Genomic DNA, 23,346 nt, shown 5'->3' with positions numbered 1-23,346 from the left:
GAGTAATTTTATATATTTTAAATATTTATAAATTTAATACTATTTTTAAAAGTGAAATTGAAAACTACTAAAATGTTTCAATTTTTAAACTTTTAATTTTCAACTTTTACAAGTAGAATTATATTTTTATATGTCTTATACTAATTAAATAAATATAATTTTTTAAATTATTTTTAAACTATTTTAAAAATAAATCAACCTAATAAATTTCTGCCAAACTTGACACATTAAAATTTATAACTCTAAACTATGTTCAATTTATAAACCCAATAAATAAGTCTACGCTAAACAAACTCTTAAACCAAGTAGAGCCCTAAATCTAACCCCCATAGCATAGGTCAAGTGATTGGGCAAACAATATGTCGGTGTCAGTTTGGTGGGTTGTGAGTTCGATTCTCACCTTGTGTAGTCAGACGAAATCTCACACTTATAATTTATCTTTCTTGAAATAATCGAGAGCACAAATACGGAAAGCCGAACTTATCAAAGATCTGGGCAGTCTTTGTGGCGTTCAACAATTCTTGGTTCTTGTTTCCGCATAATCAATGGGTCTAGATTTTAATATAGTCTAGGTTCTTGGTTCGTAAATCAACGAGTCGGGAATTCTTTGCCTTCTATTCGATTTTGGCTTTTCTAGGGTTCGTTTCAATCTTTTGTGGGTTCCTTTGGCCTTGTCTCATCGCGGGTTCACATCAAAACTATATACACACCTAGATTACAATGTGTTATAGGCAACCACTAATACCAAAGTTTTCTCCCTAAGTTATCTTGAAAACTAGATTCACCTAGATTTTAACGGTTCTAGAAAATCTATACAATCTACAATAGTAATTTAAATGTTACAAATAATTTGTTCACACTTGGACACAAATAAGTAATTAAAAACAAATTATATAAGATATAATATTTAAATAAATAAATAAATTTGTAACCTCAAATGAAGAAGTTCGGATTTGTTGTAAAAGACTTAAAAGGACTTTTCTTCTCTCGCCTTGTGGCTCTTCGATAGATGAACAATGAATTTTTGAGAGATTTGAAATACTTGAAAATTAGCTTGAGAGCTTTTGAGAATTTTGGATATGCAATATGTGCAATGGATACTCAAAAAAATGAGTTTGGGGGTATTTACAAGCATTTTAGCCACTAAAAAAAATGTTAATATGAAGTTTGAAATTCAAAAAATGTTTAGAATTTCTCAAACAATAAAAAAATAGCTTTTCTTAAAAACAAATTATATAAGATATAAAAAATGTTTATATAATTAAAAACAAATTTATAAGATATAATATTTAAATAAATAAATAAATTTATAACCTCAAATGAAGAAGTTCGGATTTGTTGTAAAAGACTTAAAAGGACTTTTCTTCTCTTGCCTTGTGGCTCTTCGATAGATGAACAATGAATTTTTGAGAGCTTTGGAATACTTGAAAATTAGCTTGAGAGCTTTTGAGAATTTTGGATATGCAATATGTGCAATGGATACTCAAAAAATGAGTTTGGAGTATTTACAAGTATTTTAGCCACTAAAAAAAAGATTAATATGAAATTTGAAATTCAAAAAATTACGTCTCACATTTAATTCAAAATAAATTTACATTTTGACTAAAATAACATAATTAGTTCCATAACTTTATACTATATAACAAAATAGTTTGTGTATTTTAATCCATCTTGTAGTAATTACTAAACTTTTAATCTTGTTATAATTTAATTTCTCTATAAAAATTCAATCAGCGTCAAAAAAATTATCACGTTGTAAGTATATAAAATAAAAAAGTAACAATCGCGACTTAACATTTGGAGATTTTGTACAAATATATACACACACATAATTTTATCTATATATGTAATTTACACAAAGTCTACGCTAGGGAGGGAGGGATGCCCATATTCTTATTTATGCACCATGCATGTCTTGGCTACCTTTTGCAAACATAGCCTCATAGGACCCACCACAGATGTCATATTCTAACATTTTATGGTTGGTTTGAATTTCTTACAAATTAGACTCGTAACATATTGAATTATTTTAATTCGGTCAAAATTTGGTGTGATTGGGCTCAATTTTAATTTCATAATTTGCATAAAAATCTATGAGAGTTGGTACAAATGATCATAACTTTTATCTTTATCTAAAGATATTTTTATTTCTTTTGACTAAAGACAGCTATGACATCATTGGCCACCCTCTTATCACGAAAGGTTAGCAATGATATGGTAGTTGGATTTTTATTAATGAAACTAGTAAGAATTTAAGTAGATTATTATTCTATATTTGGCTCAACTATATATTGGGTCTAGTACAAAAACAGGCCATAGTCTTAGTTTTAAATAACACCCCCATTAAAACTCAATATAAGATTTAAGCAACCCTGGTTCAAGGTACAAGTCACAAGGGCCCCAAAATCACTTATTAATTAAAATATATTTTTTTTGAGATGTAAAATTATTAATTTTATTTTATGTTAATTTTTATTTGAATTCATGCTTTGTTAAATTTGTTATTCTATTTGGATCGGAAGACCTCCAACTTCTTTTAAGTTTATGAATTATTTTTTAATGTTAAGTAATGAATAGTGAGATATTATTTAGACGTGGAGGTTCCAAATTTCTAAAGTTTATGTATTATTTTTTAATATTAGGTAATGGATGGTGAGATGTAAATTAATAATGTAATAAAAAATAATAAATAATGTTATTTTAGAAGGATAATTTGACAAAATGATAATTTGGATAGCAAAAATTTCTTTCAAGGAATTCTAATTGATCTGGGCATTAAAGAATAGAAAAAGTAAATCAGTGACTTTTTAATTTACAATACTTGACCATGTACTCTTCATATTTTTTGTTTAGTCAACTATTACGTTTTCAAATATTTTTCTTTTGTCTGTATTGTCAATTGAAAAATATTTACTTTTTAAATTTAAATACAAATATTTAATTAGTGATTTTGCATATAAAAAAAGTAAGCAAAGTAAACATTAAATAATTTTTAAAATTTATTTATATTATTAAAGAGCCACCAAAGTGACTCTTGTCATAAATATTCTTAAATCGACATTGGATTTAATTCTACATTATTACCTGCATTTATTTGCATAAAATATGTGACTTGACCAATTCTTAAATGATCACAAATAATATATGCTCGACACGTATATCTCATAAAATTATAATTTATTAAAAACTAAGAAACATCTTCAATTAATATTAGCCCACAATAAAAAAATTTCTAATCGTTATTGCTCTCTTGAGTTTGTTGGGAATGAATGAATTTACAATATCACGTTAAATTCATTTATAAACAATTTCTTATATTAAGTATGTTGGTCTCTTAGGATATGGCCACTCAAGAGGGGTGAATTGAGTGATTAATTTTTTTAATTTTATTAAATATTCTTGATTAATGATTTTATTGAAAAATATATATTTGATAACTATAATGAATTATATTTGAAATTAATAATAAATATAAACCAAAAGATATTACAAAAATAAATATAATGAGGCACAACATAATTTCTAGTGGTTCGGTGTCTTCACACACACCTAGTTCACTCTCCCAAAATCTAACCACCATTGGGGTTCCACTAAATCAAAATAATCAAGGTTCTCATATTATCTCACATTGGAAACTAGATACACATCTAGATTACAATGGGTTCTAGGCAACTACTACACCAAGATTTTCTCTCTATTTTACATTGGAAACTAGATTCACCTAGATTTTAATGAATTTAGGAAATCTATACAATCCTTAATAATAATTTAAATGTTACAAATAATGTCTACGCTTGGACACAAATAAACAAATAAGAACAAATTATACAAGACAATAATATTTAAATAAATAAATAAATTTGTAATCTCAAATAGAGAAGTTTGGATTTGTCGTAGAAAATTTGAAAATTTTTATCCTTTTATCTTGTGGCTCTTTAATGGATGAACAATGAATTTTTTGAGAGTTTTTGAATGTTTGGAAATTAGCTTGAAAGCTTTTGAGAGCTTTGGATGTGCAATACGTGCAATAGATCATCAAAAAATGAGTTTTGAGGGTATTTATAAGCATTTTAACCATTAAATAAATAGTTAATATAAAGTTTAAAATTCAAAAAATGTTTAGGGTTTCTCAAACAATAAGAAAACATGTTTCACATTTAATTCAAAATAAATTTACTTTTTGCATGATAAATCAAGATTTAAGAATTTAAATATAAGCTTTTGAGACATAAATGATTAAAATAATAAAACATATTTACAAGAAATCTCCTTTAATTCAAAATAAATTTACTTTTTATATGATAAAGAAAAAACATGTCTAAGAGTAATTATTTTTTAATTCAAAATAAATATACTTTTTGCATAAGTAATAAAAGCATTTATCAATAAATGAAAATTCAAATATAAACTTTTAAAACATAAATGATCAAAAGAAGAAAACATGTTTAAAGACAATCTACTTTTAATTCAAAATAAATTTACTCTTTATACCCACTTTTAATTCAAAATAAATTTATTTTTTTTATATGAGAAAGAAATACATTTATATCATAAAAATATTTTTGTTAATCATCAAAACTTAATTAAAATGAGCAAGTTGGCTCGACAAAGTATATGACACATTAATGTAAAATACGAGATTTAATTAATTTCTATAAATTTATATTTTAAATAAATTTGTAATTGAAATTTGATTTACTATTTGTTTTAAGTTTTTTCAATGGTTCATAACCTATAAATAATGAGACTCTACTATACCATGATTTGATTAAAGGTAATAAATTCAACATCTTTTGTAGAGGCTCATTACTTTTTCAGACAAGAGGAAGAATCTTGAACTCTACTTTTCATGATATTTCTATTTCCTCCCTACATTATTATTGGTTTATCTTATAGCTATTTTTTCAACGCCTATCAATGACCCAAGTATTTTATACTTGAAGCTTCTTATGGTACATTTCACCCTCTCATATTTATTTTCTTACAAAAATTATAGAGAATAAAAAATTAGAAGAACAATTAGTAAATATGATAATACTAAATAAAAATAATTAATTAATTCAATTCAACATAATAAATTAGTAATGCCAATATTTGGATTGAAGGTACACAAAGGCAGAGACAATAAATGAGATATTTTCTTTCTTCTTTTAAGATTACGTGTTATTATTGACACCCCATCAACTGGTCCCATAATATGGTGAATGATTAAATCAGGGACCTAGTGCCAGATTTCGATTTCAAGTACACCCACAAACATGATGGCAGAATACCCATTCGTTTAAATCACCCCTGACCGTTGAGCTATGCCCCGAGGACGAGACCTTTTCTCTTGTTTAGAAATGTTTCATAATAAAAAAAAAAAATGTGTTTGATACTATTTGTTAATTTTTATATATTATTTTATTATGTTATTTACAAATAATTGCTAGAGATGGCTATAAAAAGAAGAGAGAGGCTATGCTGCACGAAAACACCTCATAAGAACCATTTTCTTGTTTTCGAAATGTTTCGTATTTTCATTTTAGACTCTATTTATATTTATTTTTTTTTAAAAATATTCGTTTCTAAATTTTCGTTTTCTATCAGAAACGTTTCTCATTTCTATTTTCATGCAATATAGGAGAGAGGAGATGGCCAAGAAAAGGGGGAGTAAATTTTTAATTGAGTGAGTGATATTTTAGTTATTTGTATATATAAATAGTTTAAAGTTTAATTTTTTATGTATAAATAATATTTTTTTATTTTTATTTTATGACGTGCCGTATTTGGAATGGGCCACCCATTTTCCAAATACAGCTGAACAATAAATGCGATCTTCATTTCCGGCAAGGGTAGTCTCGGTATTTCAAATGAAATTTAATGAAAAATAGTGGCAATTGATCACTAGCTGGTTATTCTAAAACAAAACAAAATATCCTGCAGTCTGCACTGAGCCGGTTCAGACAGAAGCGGTCTGGATTTTCCACCCGTCCGTCACCGTGGGTGTTGTAGTTATTGGTATCAGCTAGGGCACCACAAGACACAGAGAGAGAGTGGGGGGGAGAATGCCGTTCACAAGCAAGATAGATAGACAATCGGATTACAGCGTTTTCCCTTCAAGTTGTCCGATTGTGATCGACAATGGAAGTTGTTATTTTCGAATCGGGTAAAGAAACCCTAAATGCTCTTTTAATTTGTGTATGTGATTGTCTCTGTATTGTTATAAGGTTTTACCTTACAGATGGGCAGGAGAGGATGATCCTCGCATTATCTTCCGCAATATCGTTCAGAGGCCGCGCCATAAAATCACCGGTACCACCAATTCTGCCTTCACCTCTTACTTGCCCTTGTCTTGAACAAGCTCAGAGTAACTCTCGTGTCGTCATAGAAACTTTTGTATGAGAAGGCGATGGATATATAAGTTAAATGTACATAATTTTGAGAAGTTGTAACACTTGCTAGAAAATGATATTTTTATAGAATTTGTTGTGCAAATATATAATGTGGCATTGGCTTTTCTGTATTATTGTACAATTTGACGAACTTTTTCTGAATGTTTTCTTTCCTTATTAATTGAGTTATGTTGTTTCTGTAATTATGATAGATTTTTTTTTTTCATTTGCAATATATCAATACTAGTGAGCCACAATATTTTGGAAATTTTATATAACAATTTTATTAGCACAGTAATGTTATACTACTTTTACATTCTATTAGAGGACAGAACTATGTTAGAGAATAATGAATTTTAGATATGAGCTTGAGCATTCAATAGATTAAATACTTATGAAAAATGTACAAATAAAAATGCAAATAAGTACAAATAGTAACTGCTTCACCCATAACTATATATATTGATATACATGAAAGTATATAAACATAAGCATTGATTTCAAGTGGTAAAACTTTGAAATGAAGGCATAATTACATATTGTGAATGGGCTCACACTAAAGTTCACCACACTGCATGCATCCATCAAGAAGTGGTCCTACTCATTCTGCCTTCTTGTTTTTTATGATATTGATGAAGTTGCTTAGTGTACTCGTCTAATCCAGTGGATTTATTATATATGAAGTTGCTTACCACAACAATTAGGTAATTTAGTTGATGGAAGCCAAGATACTGCAGACTCAATAATTAGAGCATGCATGTAACTGTTTTGTTAGCCGGGTTCTGGGGTTAAATATTCAGTTGACATTATGGCCTTTTAGATGAGAATAAGTTTAGTTGATTGAATAATGAATTTATGCTAAATTTTAACCATAAATCTGTCTAAAAAAAATTTATAGGGCTTTTAGAAGAGGGAGAAGCCAAAATTTTGTCCCCCCCCCCCCCCCCCTTCGTAGTGTAGTATTGGTGTTTTGATATATCACTTGCCAACAACCCAATAACTCTTTGTTTCTTATACGACATATGTGTATTACAATTTAAAGTTTCTAGGAGAGGGATTTAGCCCAGAAATCCTAGATTCAAGTCAGTTAAATGGTTTTAGTTATAAAGGAAAAAAAATTACATTTTATTTGTAACTAAATCAATTTAAGAAAGTATGAAGAAAACAGATAAGCTGCATGTATGTATACATGATATATAAAAATATGAAAATCTCTAGTACTTGAACCCTGCTCACCCCTATATTACTGCCATTGGCACCTCTCCCCTCCCTTCAAAAACAACTATCATGATGACCAACTTTTCTATTTTTCTTTGTTGAAACTTGCCTCCATTATTAAAAAAGGTGTAACTCCCCATGCAAGTTGAAAGAATTGGTTGAACTTGACAGCAATTTTTGGAAAACTCTAGTTGGCAAATGTGAAAGAGAAATAGTTGGGGGTGTAATTTGATTTATGTTTGGTCTTTGGTGGTGATGAATTGCTAAAGAAAAAAAGGAAGAAATCCCTACGGATTGGGTAGGTAAAGCTGGTGATTAGTAGAGTAGCTAAGGCAGTGGTTTGGGGTTGGAATTATAAGGGTTTGGCATAAAGGGCACGTGGCTAAAGAGGCAAAGATGTAATCTAGTGGTTGGGAGGTCAATGGTACAGTGGTGACATTGGAAGGAGCCATGCATGCTATGCAATGAGGTGAGTGTGCCATTGCTATTGGGAGGATGGGCTATGATGTTGCTTGCGGCAATGGTGTGTTCCAGTTATGGCTAGGGTGATGAAGGGAGTACAAGTGAGGCTTAGGGGGTTGAATCCATGCAATTAGGGAAGGTGTTGGGGCTGACAACATAATGGAGTACAGTTGAAGATGTGATATAGCTTGTATTTCCAAAATATTAATAAAGAAAAAATAGCACAGTCAAAGTAGAATTTGGCAGTAGCATAAAGGCAGACAATGGGTAGCGACAAGGAATACATAAGAAAGTAGAGAATAGAGAAGAACCTGGAGAGGGAGGGAGAGGAAATAAGTAATTAAAGAGATTGGCTGGTGAAGCAGAAGAGAAGACATAGAAGAAGGGTGCTTAAACATCTAGATTTATCTCACAATCTATTAAAAGTCCCAATAAGCTTAAAATATAGAGACAACAATAACACACCAACTCTTAAAAATTCCATTAGGTGGGGAGGGAGAGGAAATAAGTAACTGAAGGAGATTGGAAGGGGAAGGAGAAGATAAGACATAGAAGAAGGGTAAGTTGCCCATTTAAATTTATTGCATAATCTATTTAAATTCCTAATAAGCTTAAAATATAATGACAACAATAACATACCATACCTTAATTTTTTGTTAGGTGGTTTTGACTATATGGATTCATCTTTGTCTATGGCTATATACCATATCACGTTTAAGAGTTTTTGTTTAATTTTTCTTGGTCTTCCTTTACCTCTTCTGCTACAAATTTCTTTCAGTGCATTCACTCTCTTTATAGGAGAGTCTATTGGTCTTCTCTTCTAGAAGGACGACCATTTTAATAGTGTTTCTTGCATTTTATCTTTATTAAGTGTGACACTGACCATATTATGAATAACCTTATCTGTACTAATGCATTTTTCTTATATGATTGCACATCTATCTTAACATTCTTATCTCAATTATGCTCATGTTTTTGTTTGTATTCGTGTTAGTGTCCAACATTTTGTGCTATACAACAGAAGTTTAGAGCCACCCAATAAAACTTTTCTCTTACCTTTAAAGGGATCTTACAATCATATAAAGCGCTGGAAGCACCTCTCTATTTTAACTATTATGCCTTAATTAAATTTTTTTGAATAATTAATTTCATTATCTAAATTGATTTTTTCTTAGAATGGCTTTGTCTTCAAGTCGTACCATAATATCTTCACACTTCTGTGTTTTAAGCTTACATTCCATGTATTCGGTTTTCAATTTGCTTAATTTAAATCTTTAGACTTTGAAATATAATTTCAATATTAGAGCTTAGTATTTACGCTTTTTTTGGGGTTTCATCCACCAAGTTAATGTCATTTGTAAATAACATGCACGAAAACACTTCTTTTTGTAGGTGCTTAGTGAGGTTCATCAATCGAAAGAGTAAAAGGACAAGGGCTTAGTGCAAATCCTTGATGCAAATTAATTTTTACTAGAAAAGTTTTACTGTGCCCGTCTTAACATGCTTTTGCTTTGTGATATATGTTTTTAATAGCCTGTATCTAAGCAATTCAGAATCTCATTTTCTCTAAAATCCTTGATAAGATTCTCTAGGACTTCGTCATATGCTTTTTTCAAGTCCATATATACCATAACTATAAAATAACTCATCTAGCCTTAATTGCACTAGGTGGGTTCAACTGCACGGGTCCTAGCTCAACCAGTCATCTCTATTTATGACAATAGTTTCAAGTCTATAGACATCACACATAAATCCTTTTGTTTATCTCTGAACTTTTTGGCCTGTCGTCTCAATAAGTATGTAGCTACTGTTGTTGATCTATTAGCTATCCAAATTGATTTTTAAACACATCGGTTTCTTTTCTTAATTTTTACTCAATCATCCTCTTCTAATGTTTCATAGGGTGACTCATTAGCTTGACCTCTGTGATTTTCATAATTTTGGTTTCTTTTATTTTTGTTATGGACATTAGAGTGCCCTTTCTTCATTTTTAACTATTTTGTTCTATTTAAGAATCACATTTAATAGGTTTGTTAATTATAAAATGCCTTTTTTCTCTTGTATTTTTGAGCTTTTATCAGGATGTTATTAAGTCCAACAGCTTTATCATTCTTCATCTTCTTCAGGGCTTACTTCATGTTTTTCAAGTCATTGTTTTTCTTTCTTTTGTATCAGCCTCCTTTTATATATCTCTTTCTTCATTTTTTATTTCAAGTCTATGGTATAAAACTACAAATTTTTATAAGTTTTTACTTAATTCTATTTGCCCGGTTCTTCTCTTCCTTTTTAGTTAAAATATACATTTAAATTTTTTTATCATTAGGACATGTATATTATGTCTCTGTAGCATCTTCTCTTGATCTTGATTTTTTCTTATACCTCCTCTCTCCACTGCTATGGCTCCTTTTGATTTAAAACTTTGTCCTATGACTTTCCTAACTAGTTTTTATTGTGTTTTGAATTGTATAGCCATCTCATTTCACATTAGATTTGCCTCTCTTTTCACAATTCAATATCTTTTGCTACACACTTTTTCTTTGAAAATAACTTGTTTTTCACCTTTTAAATCGCACAATTTGGTTTTGTGCTTCATGTTTTTATCTTCCATCCTCACTTATTGTTTGATATAACAGTCAAGGAATAGAAGTCTATATTTAGTAGTTAGGCACTCTCTTGGTGCAAGGGTACAATCTTTACATGACAAATGATCTTTTTTTCCTCGTAAGAAAAAAGTATATTTGGATGGTAAATAAGTCAGTTTTATATATGATCAAATGCTCATCTTGCTGCTTAAAAATGACATTAGCTATAATGTGTTTATGTGCCATATTGAAATCTAAAATAGTTTTTCTCATAATTTTTTTTTCTCTGATGCCTTGATATGGAGGTACTGTTGATGCAGAGGCGACTGATGTGCGATGTAACAAGATGTGGCTTGTAGTGCCAACCCCCCCCCCAAAAAAAAAAAAAAATAAAATAAAATAAAATAAAATAGAGTACCTATAAATATTTTGTGGTACCTTATAATTCCATTTGTCAAACCCTTGTTTGATTAGGTAGTCGAACTATTTCACTCATATTCTATTGGCTGGAATACACCTCCCAATTGTTAATAGGATGACAAGGTCAATTTGTTGTTCAAAAAGTTAATACTAACAACACCTTTTCTTCTCATTAAAAAGGAAAAAAAAAAATTTCCTTTGCCTCCTTTTTTTGGTCTTTTTAATGTGGTAGTAATTTCAATTATAACATAATAAAAAAATCTTTAATGCAGTAGGCATTTCAAATTTCAATTGTAACATAACCAAAATTCAAATTAGACTTTACCCTTTTTTATAGTTTTCATGGAGAAAACATTACATTAATGTGGTTCAATACTCCATGATAAATGTACTAACAGTATTGAAGAAAAAAAAAGAAGAGAAAAGAATAGTGTGATTTTTTCAAAAGAATATTTGACTCCCTTATTTTTTACATACTTTGGAGTTGTATTCACATGCTGACAAATCTAACAAATTCTGTTTGTAATGATCTTTTTTCCTTTCCAACTATAAGGATATGCATAAACTTTTAGACTGTAGAGTAGTTGTGTGTTTTTCCTCCAAACCACAGAGAGTAAATTATAACTAGCTCTATAATAAATCTTTCTGGAGGCAAGCTTGAATGGGATGCTAGTCCAAGCAAGCATCTGAGTCACAATGAGGGCAATGATTTAAGTTCTTGGGCAATGGACACTTGGTAGAGGATGGTATGGTTTTTTTACAACTATGTTATGATCTTGAAACTTGTGAGGGATGGTCTTTTTGCAAACATGTTGCTTGACTGTATGGGGTGTTTGTAATGTACAAACTGAGGATTTTCTGTTACTAAAAAAAGGAAAAAGAAGTAGAAAAAGAGGGAGGAGGAAGAAATAAAGAAAAACAAAGGATGTGTTGTTTATGTTTCCTTGTTTATTATCTTTCTCCCGTGCTGCAGTATTAAGTAATGTAGTTCTTAGACATGTTTGTTAATATTCCTCTTTGACCAGGAGAATAGTGATTGAATCTTGTCCCTTGAAAGCAAAAGTAGTCCCATGTTGTTCTTTAGCTTGGCCCAATTATGGGCTATTTGGTCATGGCATACACAATAGGGTTCTATTATTTGTGTTGTGGCAGCTTTGGTCACCTCAAGTTACTATTGCTTATACATTCATTATTTATGCAGGTGAAACTGTCACAATCGTTGGTGACCATGATCCTTCGCTGATGAAATACTTCGATTGCACACGCTCAGGACCTCGTTCTGCTTTTGATGTCAATGTTGTTTATCAGTTTGAGACAATGGAATATGTAAGCTTGATCCAGCTTTTTTTGTGACTATGTGCTGACACCCTTGACATTACTGTTGCCAATGCATCTATTAGCACAGTTTACTTTTACTCTTTTGGATATGCTTTTCCTATATGTATGCATCCTTTGATCTCCATGGAAAGTTGAAACTGCATTGCTTTTATCATTCCTCATCAATTGAAAATTTTGTTTATTTGCGCACCAAAGTAAAAAAAGGGGACTGGATCAACATATGAGAAAAGTGGATTATCATGAAATAGATTATAGAACAGACAATATAACATGTTACTTATTGAATGACATCCAAAACCATGCTTACAGATAGCACTTGTAAACAATTTTAGCATAAAAAACATTCTTCTTTCATCATAGTTTTTCTTTCAACTTGGAGCACACATATTTAATTGAAAATGTTGAATAGCCACTGCAGAAAGCTAGTTGCCTACTGCATATATTACCTTCAAGTGAAACATTTTGACCTAGATATTTTCTCCTGACATTTCCAGTGATTGGGTTAAGCCAGTGCAACCAAGTTCTAGATACACATGCCTTGACTTTGTGATTTTCTTTTGTAAGCGGTGAAATTCTCCGGCTATTTATATTCAAACTCTGTGCTGGCTACTTTTTCTGTTGGTACTAAACTTTAAATTTTCTAGAGGGTGCATGTCTTTCATGCTTTATGTCAAAGATCGTATTACTATATTGTTAACTGAGGGTGTGAGATTTTAGATGATGTTTATGAGGTGGTGTCTGTTAGTTGTTCTTAGTTTTGTTTCTCACATACTGTTTCTTGCATTTATAGATTCTTGACTTTGGGTTCGACAGGTTGGGTGCAAATCAATCACAGGTATGCCCACATTTTTGCAAGGAGCTTTTGCTTTCATTCGTGATCTACACAATATCTTTATAATAATAATAAAAAAAGAAATGGAAAGAAAGAAAAATGAGATTCACCTGTGGACTATTAGTTTTTTCAATATTTATTCTTTTGTATAATGCTTCTCATTGTCAGTGGCTGATTTTCCTAGTAATTCAATTTGGTATTAGTACCTAATGTGGTGTATCTTTCCTAAACAATATCTAGCCCATAGTTCCCTTCTGATTTTATAACAATTTAGTCAAAACTCATAGGTTCATGTATGGTGTTGGACTTTAGGCCACTGAGGTTGTCTCAATATCAGTTTTTATGTCGTCGTTTCAAGTAAAAATTAGTCTTAACTAATGTGGTTGCTCATTTGTGGCACTTGGAAATTGCTAGTTTAATACAAGCAAGTTTTATTTATCTTCTCAAGGGATGAGGATAAATTCCCAATTTGAGTCTGCATCAAGCATGATGTGGTTTCCCAAATGGTACTTTTTGTATCATACTGGATCTTACTCATAAGAAGTTGGAATACATTACAGTTGGCTGAAAATGGAGAAAAAGCCAAAACCAAAACCAAAACCAAAACCAAAATATTTCAAATTCTGCCAAATGTAAAATAAAGTCATTTATATTCCCTTCTGGATGCCATATGCTTCATGCAACACTATGCACTGCTATGAGATTTTTGTGTTTACTGCGCATCTGGCAAAGTGATTAGTGAGTAATTGGATTCATTGGGCTTCTGCTTGCATTATATTGATATGAACTTTTGTGACTTCAATTTTCTGGAGGAACAGATTGATCATCCTGTCCTAATTACAGAATGTCCAAGCAACCCGGTTCAGTCTCGCAGTAAAATGGCAGAACTTCTATTTGAGTCTTACGGAGTTCCTTCAGTAGGTATTATCAGTGGCTACAACTTTTATGGGAGCATCTCTCTCTCTCTCTCTCTCTCTCTCTATGAACTTCTAGGTTACAGATACCTGCCAAAGTTACTAACGGGATGGTCTACCATGTTCCAATAGGCCTTAACTTGTTGGCTTGTTATGATGTTTTTGTCCATGCTCTTTTCTATATCATTTCAATAGACATCTTTATACCCATGCATTTGGCCATTTATTTTATCTTATTTTATTGGCTGCATTTGCATGTGTATCATTGCCTTTGTAGGGCTAGTTAACCAGATTATTCTTTTTTGTGGTTACAGCGTTTGGAGTTGATGCTGCATTCAGCTACAAGTTTAATCAGCAACTTGGTGTTTGTGATAAAGATGGTCTTGCTGTCTGCTCGGGATTTACTACAAGTCATGTTATCCCAGTATGCTAAACAAGCCTTGTTTTTTTTTTTTTTTTAAATATATATATATAATTTTTTTGGTGCATGGCATTTTACTAGTTATATTTTAAGAATTGTTTTTTGTTTCTCTTTTTCTTTTTAATTATAAATATAAGCATATTGAATCTTGGTTGTTGACATGCAATATTTGAACAAGATCAGTGGATTCATTGTGCTTCAATTCTAAGACCTAGGCCTGTGAATGGTCCAGTCTAGGCTAGATCTGATATGGATTTGATAAGATTTGGATGAGATAAGGAAATGATCCAGTCCAAATACATGTATTTGGATTGGATCTCACTGATCTTGATCTCATTGATCTAGATCTCGTGGATCCATGATTTGGACTAGATCCATGCTATAAATTGTGTGTTCTGAACTTCTCTCTCTCTCTCTCTCATAATCAGACATCGTTTGTATATATGTTAAAAAAGTAAAGTTTTAGGGAGGGGATGGGAGATAAAAAGAAATAGTAATACTGTGTAGACAGAAATTTTGTAAAGATTTTTCATATGAAGTGAGCTATTTATATCCATATATTCAAAATCAAAAAACTCGCTAAAATAAAGGCTCCATTTGTTTTGACCTAATGTTTTACTTATTTTTTGGTGTTTAAAGGCTTTAAGTAAAATATTTTTAAAGGAAAACATTTTACTTTGAAAATGTTAAAAAATGACTTACCTAACAAAATTTGATAAATCATTTTTTGTTTTGAGACCAAAATTAAAATTTTACTATTTTGACAAAGAATCAAACTTATACATATAGAGCAGTCAAATTTTAATATAAAATATTTTTACATAAAATATCTTTTTATGTAAAACATTTTCCCAAAAAATTAGTATAGAAATAAATTTTATATTATGATGTAAAATGGAATGCTTTCATTTTTTGCAAGAAGGTGGTGGTTCGTTGAGGTAGGGTTTTCATATAATGGATCTGGTTTAATACTAGATCTGAACGTGTTAATCCAGATTCAATGCAATTATAAATATGTTTGTCAGATATGGATTGGATCTACATGTAAATGGACTGAATTTTGCAGGTTGGATCTGGATCAGATCTGACCCATTAACAGCCCTAATTCTGACCGAGTCTGGTTCTTTTTCTACACTGTTTTTGTTGGTAAAACAATCATTTGCTGTGATGATTTTTGCTATGTGATTGATGCCTAGTGCAACATGACCTTATGTGTGTGTGCATGTTATGCTTGTTTGTGCATGTGTGCCATTGTTTGGTGATCAAAATTCTGTGCAGTTTGATCTTTGCTAAATTTCATATAAAACTTCCTACTTGTGTTCTTTATATGTTAAATCTCTTTTTGTGCTATGAGAGCCTGTCATTATGAGTATCAGTTGATGGTGTATATGTGTGTGATGGTTTATATGTGTGTTTATTTTATTCTCAGTTTGTCAATGGAGAGCCTGTTTATGAAGCATGCTGCCGAACAAACGTTGGTGGATACCATGTCACTGATTACTTGAAGCAGCTCCTTTCACTTAAATATCCTCATCACATGTAAGCCTGATGGTTTCCAATTCTACTGATACATTATGAACTTTCTGTTGTGTAACTACTGATTTTGTTTACAATGCAACAGGTCTAGGCTTACATGGGAGAAGGTTGAAGACCTGAAAATGGAACATTGTTATATTGCACCTGATTATGCTGCAGAGGCTCAATTATTTCAGGTAGCAAGCTCTTTGGTCTCCTTCTAAACTATTTTATTCTCTGAAGTTCAGTTTTGGTAATAAATGTGGCAGAAAGGGACTAAAGAAGCTAAAGAGAAGACCAGAATTTGGCAGCTCCCATGGATGCCTGCACCCGTTGAGGAGCCACCGTCGGAGGAGGAGATTGCTAGGAAAGCAGCCCTTAAGGAGAAACAAGGTCAGAGGTTGCGGGAAATGGCTGAGGCAAAGAGAATTTCTAGGATTAATGAGCTAGAAAATGAAGTGAAGGGTTTGGAGTTTCTTCTGCAGCAGCTCAAGCATGTTGAAGAGAGTGATATTCCATCTTTCCTGTCTGAGACTGGATATGTCTCTAAGCAGGAAATAGAATCTGCTTTTGCGAAAGTAACTCAATCCTTACGAAAGGCCAAGGGTGAACAAGTTGAGACTGAGGAGAAGACTGAACCTTCCACAGCTGAAAAGTATTCTCTCATTAATATTCCTGACAACATGCTGACGCCGGAACAGGTATATAACATTTGTGCCCTATTGAGCCTCTTAATGTTGAACTTGTTTATTTTTCTAGCCAGTGCAACAGCACAAGGGCACATTACATTGCCATTCCAAAATGGGAGTTGCAATATAATGATCTGTCTGTTCATTAGTAATGTAATTGTGACCGACGGGGTGATACAGTACTGGTTTCAAGTTGTATTTATTCAAATCCCGGTTTTTATGTTATTCCATTTTTGTTGATGTTGATAAAGTCTTAATTACGTTTGTGGTCTTCTTGGCAGCTCAAGGAAAAGAAGAGGCAGTTGTTTCTTAAAACCACCTCTGAGGGCCGGCAGCGTGCTAAGCAGAAACGCTTTGAAGAGGAATTAGAGCGGGAAAGGCAAAACAAGCAAGATGAAGAAAAACGACTGTATGTTACCTAGCTCTTCAGTTTTTCATCTTTAGCAATCAAGTTTTTGAGGAATAGAAGCATCAACTACTGCATCAAAAACCAAGCAATGGAACCTAGGAAAAAAAACCTGCTATCTTTAGTGATTTTATAAATGACCTTAACACTTGTAGATGCAACTCAAATGGTTTGGATTTAATGTCTGTTTTCATTCGTTCCTCACTGTAGAGAAAATCCAGAGCTTTATCGGGAGCAGTTGAGAGCTAAATATCAAGAGATCTCTGAGAAAATTGAGCAGCGAAAACGACTTAAGACAAACGGTGGCAATACAAATGGAAACCATAATGCATCTGGAGGTGTTGGCCGTGGCGAGAGATTAAATGCTGCCCAGAAGGAAAGGATGCGTCTCTTGACAACAGCAGCCTTTGATCGAGGGAAAGGTGAGGATACTTTTGGTATCAGAGATGAAGACTGGCAGCTGTACAAACTAATGAGCAAAGATAATGACGACGAAGACGAGGGACCCGATGAGGATGAAACAGAATTGGCTCGCATCTCATCTAGGCTTAAGGTACGTTATTCTTTCTGGATTTAGTGTCAGCTCATATTTGCAATTTGCCTTACAAAATTTCTTGGGCCACACCTTTTACAGGAAATAGACCCAACATTTGTTCCCAAGCTAGAATCAGGGTCCTCTACCGCAGAAGCTCCACGGTTCCGTCCTCTAACTAAAGAAGATTTCCAGATCGTGCTCGGAGTAGAAAGATTCCGATGCCCGGAAATCCTGTTTCATCCCAACGTAATAGGGGTAGACCAAGCAGGGCTGGAGGAGATGGCTGGTGTTTCTATCAGGAGATTGCCATCCAAGGCTGAAGGCTTGGGGGAGAGGATAACAAATTCGATACTAATGACTGGCGGGAGCTGTCTCTTCCCTGGCATGACCGAGCGCCTGGAAGCAGGAATCCGGATGATTCGACCATGCGGCACGCCCATCAAGGTCGTCAGATCATTAGATCCAGTTCTCGATGCATGGCGGGGAGCGGCTACATATGCTGCGGCCGTGCAATTTCAGCAACAATTGTTCACAAAAATGGACTATTATGAGAAGGGTGAGGACTGGCTGCGCGGATATCACATGAGGTATACCCTATGATCCTCGGGGTTGCTCTGCAGAAACAATGGTTCACTTATAAAAGGGTGGAAAGGGTTCGTTCTTTCACATTTTAATTAAACCATTGAACTTGTTCAGCAGCAAGGCCCCTTCTCGATCGTATATTATCGGACTATAATTTATGCAATTCTTAGTAGTTTTGAAAGGTTACCCCTCAACATAGATAAACTTACAAGAAATGATGATTTGGTAAATGCAGTTGCTGAGTTTTTAGTTTCGGTTCCAACTTCTTAGTCTGTGTCTGTTTGGAGTAGGATGCAAGTCGTGCTTAAGACAGGGCCCGCGGCCCAGCCATGGGCCATTTCGCCCACATTACCCGCTTAGCCTATTTTAAATTAAAACATTTAAAGGCTTAAAACAAAAAGTAAAAAGATGAGACAAAAAATTAACCCACTATTATTTTATTTATTTATATTTTGTTGCTTAGAAATCATAAGTTAGAACTTAAATCTTAGATGTCAAATTTTCAAGGAGGTTGCATAATATTTTAAATTATATAAATAAATATAAATGTTTGATACAATTTTTACTTATGTTTTACAACATTTTTATTTTTAAAATTATAAAAAATTAAAAATTTATTTATAAATAAATGTGGCCACTGGCCCATGTGAGTCATTTAAAACAACTCACTGGGGCAAAACTTGATCCTTTCAAATAAGGGTTATAGGATTATGTTGGGTCTCTATTTTTGGTATTAGGCTTGAACAAGACTCTCGTCTTGAAATTCAAAGTGTTGGTCAAGGGTGTTCAAATATTCATTTGGACTAAAAAATCACGCCAGACTAGATTGAAATAGTTGGTCTAGTTCAAGATCAAACATACCCTCGTCTAATCTTTGGTTCAAGGTTTAGATTATTTTGATTTTTGATATCGTCCTAGTTTGAATCAAAAGCTAGCATGCAACATGTTGTATGCAAAGTTCTTGTTGTAGCAGCATTATTGATACATAAGACTAGATTGAACCAGACTGAATCTGGTTTGATTTGATTTCATCCTCATTTGGTCCAGTCTTTAGTTAGAATTTTTTTCAAATTTTAGTTTCGATTCAATCCTATCTAGACTAATTGAGTACCCCTAGTATTGGGTCTGGTAAGCCATGGGCTGACTCAACTTGTTTGATACATCTAGACACATAGGGGTGAGATGGAGAATTTTTTCCCTTGTTTTAAAAAAAGTTTTATAATAGAAATAGAGAGAGAAGGGAAATGATTAATAAATTTTTTTAGATTAAATTTTATAAATCATCCATAAGGTTTGATAAAAGGACACCTATGTGTTTTCAAAAATCATACCGACTTTCCTTAATTTTCGTTATCTTGTATCACTTTTTCCTTCTTGTTCGAAAATTATTATTAGTTTTTTTTTGATAAATGCTCAAAATATTCTCATATTTATATCTCAATAACTCTTTTCTTTCTCATCTTCACCTTACTATTATCTTTCTCTGTCATTTGTATCTCACTAGTAGAGTCATCGAGGAGATTGCCAATAACCATAGATTATCTTTCTCTTTCTCCTATTGTATTTCTCAAAGCACAACAATGGCCAACAAGTGGTTGTTGAACCCTTTTGCAGCCTTATTGTCAATGATGGAAAATAGGTGATACCAATTGGAATGAGAAAGGATAATGGCAATATTGACTATATTTGAAAATGTTAATGGCATTTTCCCCTTTCTCTCTGATAGTCGATTTGACTCTCTCTAATAATCTAGATTCAATTTGAGTGTTTTGTTTATTTTAAAATTTGGATTTGATCAGGGTGTTTGATTTTTTTCTTTGTTCATTTGTTCTTAGATTGAATGCAAATCTAGATTTGATGTAGGTGTTTGATTTCAATGAGGTTTATTTATCTTTATCGAAGATGAAGATTTTGAACCCAAATGAGTTTGAGATGATCATTATCGTAATAAACACATATCTGGATTCTTTAAGTTCAAAGATTTGCTTATATCTTGTTGGTTGCCATATTTGGCAGTGATAAATGAGAGATGTTAGAAAGAGAGGAAAAATGTAACATATGTAGGGCATGATGGATTTTTGGTCTATTTTTCAACGACGTGGGAGGTAAGTACCATTTTTGAAAACACAAAAACAATCGGAGCCTCCTTCTCAAACCTAAAAGATAATAATTAACTCATATTTTTATTGATTCTACTATTTCATCTTTATTATTTTTATTAATTTTAGTTATTTTACTATAAAAAATATTTATTTATTTCTTGCCGTCTAAATGTGGGATCATAGTAATCAATTAGTCCGAGATAATATAAAATTAGTAATAGGCCTTAATTGTGGGGTGATTGGTCTTTTCATCCCCTTTTTCTTTTTTGTTTAAATTTTTTTGGGTATAATCTTAAATAAATTATTATACTTTTTAAAGCTTAAATTGATCATCATATTTTAAGAATTACCAAATAAGTCATAGTATTTTAAGATTTGAAGCCAAACTGATTACTATTTTTTTTTTTAAAAAATCACAAATTACAACTGCGTTAGAGGTTTTAAACCTAAATTTACAATTTGATCTGGGCGTTTGTGACTATGTGAAGGTATTTTGATTAAAAATAAAATTAATCTTGTTAATGGAATTAAAGTGGAGTTAAACAATATTAAGAAAATATCTATAGTAACAGTTAATGTGGCATTGAGTATTGGATTCCGATTATTTGGGAGAAAGTGTTTTCCTAAGTGAAAATAAATTTCAAATAAAATATTTTATTTATTTTTTTATTAAAATGTATTCTTTTGTTGTTTGATTGTAACTTGAGAATTTTAGGCTGCGTTCTCTTTATTGTTTTCAAGTTATTTTTAGTTTTCAGTTTTTTAAAATAAAAAAAACTCGTTCTCTTTACTGTTTTTAAAAATGTATTTTTGAAAACAAAAAAAAAATTACAAAGAAAACTCAAAACAACTAAAGTTGTTTTGAGTGTTTTCATCTAAAACAAACTCAAAACTCAAAACATATTTATTTATTTATATTTTATTATTATAATAGAAAAAAATATTATAAAATTCATTAACTTTAAAATGTATATATTTTTTAATAATATATTAACATTAAATATTTTTAATTTACTGAATAATCAAATTTATTGAATAAAATATTATTAAAAAATTATTTTCAAAAGTTCAAAGAGAATGAGTTTTTTAATTTTCTATTTTGAGAAATAGTTTTTCAAAATGACAAAGAGAACGCGTTTTCAATTTTCTAAAAATAGACTATCAAAACAGAAAATAGAAAATGAATTCAAAACTCAAAATTAAAAATTAAAAAGCAAAGAGAACGCAATCTTAGCATTTGCATTAACAAAATAAAGAGAGAGAGGGAGAGAAATGTCTAAGGGAAAGCCAACGACAATACCAAACAATGACGTGAATATAAACAATGAAAGTGAAACCAATGATGAATATAAATTACAACGATAAGATAGATGATGACATAGATGAATAGTGACAATAAATAAAGGAGTTAATTGAGGCTCATAAGACGAGAAGTTAATATAGGCGCTTTAGAGTACTTTTCCTTTGATAGATGGGAAATCGTTTTCCTCAACTTGTATATTATCTTAAGTTAGATTTTTCAGTGGCATTTGTAGTTTTATATTCCCAATATTGGTTTTATAACCTAACCTAATTCTCGGCCAAATACAAGATTGAGTAAAAACAAAACAAAAATCGAAATATTACAATCACAACTCACACACAGAATATCAACACAACGAGTTACGAGTTCGAATCAAAATAGATCTTACTCACGGCGGAGGTTTCGCCTCTAGTCAATTTACTAAAATCTCAAGATTACAATCAATTACAAGATCGCGATTGAAGTAAAATAATATTGCAAAAAAGAAAACTGAAACAAAATACAAAAACAAGAATAGGTGTTAGTTCTGATCAACCAATGTCAAGAATTTGTTTTATCAATTTCTACCAATCTCTCATGCCTTGGGTGATTAAACCACAATAGAGATTACATAATACCTTTACTTACCGGTGATCTTACCATAGAAACGAACAATCGATCGATCGAAATAATGATTCACTATAAAAGTATCTCACTTCAAGCGTCGATTATGGTTTTAGAAATGAGCGAGAGTGCGATCTAAATATTAGGGGTATCATTAGAGCCCTTTTATAGCAGTGTCATCAGGATTGGAAATGGTCTAGGCCAGCATACGCAACACAGGTGAAAACAAGATTATGAGCTTGACCCATAACATATCTCAGCCTAAATAAACTTGGGCCCACGTGATAATCAATAGAATATATACACATAAAATTCAATTTAAATGAAAGTAAATATAACTCAATTTCATATAAAAGAAATGCAATCAGATTATATATCAAAAATATAAATAATAAAACATTTAATGTAATTTTGAATCACATATTAATCAAAACCCAAGAATTGAAAAATCCCAAACAAACCAACAACACTAAAATACAATACCTTTTTTGATGATTTTTAAAATACAGTAATCAAATTAACTTCAAATTTAAAAATATAATAAATTAGTTAACCATTCTTAAAATATAATGATTATTTCACGATTCATCCAATTTCTTTCGCAGGAAGAAAATATTTAATATTTAAAATTTCTTAAACTATTTTGCCTTTATAATTTTTTTTAAATTACATAAAAACAGAAATAAAAAATGAATACGATACGAACAAAAATGAGAAAACGTTATTTTTTAAAAATGCAAAAAAATAAAAATGTGAAAAAATACGTAAATAAAAAGAATATACGTTTTTTTTGTAAATATATTTTTTAATATAAAAAATAATTATTTAATTAAATAAATAAATTCCATAAATGCATTTAAATTAATTTTGAAAACAAATTATAGAAAAAATAAAAAATTTTGAGTTAGAGATGTAATTTTTTGAGATGTGGATGGAAATATATTTTTAAATTGAAAATGTATTTTTAATATTTTTTAATACTACAAAACAATTACAATTTTTTTTTTAAATTACAAAAATAATCCCAAAATATTTGTTGACATTTCAAAA

At 31.1% G+C, this 23,346-nt stretch overlaps 1 protein-coding gene across 4 annotated transcripts in view; it reads left to right on the top strand.

Moving 5' to 3' along the window:
• LOC127797803 (actin-related protein 5) overlaps positions 1-18,550 on the top strand; it is a 48,434-nt gene extending 29,884 nt beyond the window's left edge. The window contains exons 1-12 of one of the 4 annotated variants that reach the window (XM_052330953.1): positions 5,909-6,148; positions 6,224-6,294; positions 12,258-12,382; positions 13,185-13,229; positions 14,039-14,147; positions 14,455-14,564; positions 15,991-16,100; positions 16,183-16,273; positions 16,346-16,777; positions 17,047-17,174; positions 17,382-17,724; positions 17,806-18,550. In XM_052330953.1, the coding sequence (XP_052186913.1) occupies positions 6,048-6,148; positions 6,224-6,294; positions 12,258-12,382; positions 13,185-13,229; positions 14,039-14,147; positions 14,455-14,564; positions 15,991-16,100; positions 16,183-16,273; positions 16,346-16,777; positions 17,047-17,174; positions 17,382-17,724; positions 17,806-18,306 (2,166 nt within the window). In that variant the 5' untranslated portion in view covers positions 5,909-6,047 and the 3' untranslated portion in view covers positions 18,307-18,550. Of the gene's footprint in view, positions 1-5,908; positions 6,149-6,223; positions 6,295-12,257; positions 12,383-13,184; positions 13,230-14,038; positions 14,148-14,454; positions 14,565-15,990; positions 16,101-16,182; positions 16,274-16,345; positions 16,778-17,046; positions 17,175-17,381; positions 17,725-17,805 lie in introns of those variants that run through there. The other 3 variants (XM_052330954.1, XM_052330955.1, XM_052330956.1) reach the window with 3 other exon arrangements.
• The last annotated feature ends 4,796 nt before the right edge of the window (positions 18,551-23,346 follow it).

The sequence above is a fragment of the Diospyros lotus genome, chromosome 3, assembly GCF_014633365.1.
Source record: "Diospyros lotus cultivar Yz01 chromosome 3, ASM1463336v1, whole genome shotgun sequence".
NCBI lineage: Eukaryota > Viridiplantae > Streptophyta > Magnoliopsida > Ericales > Ebenaceae > Diospyros > Diospyros lotus.
Note: the sequence above shows the minus strand (reverse complement) of the source record. Positions and strands in the feature narration are given on the sequence as shown.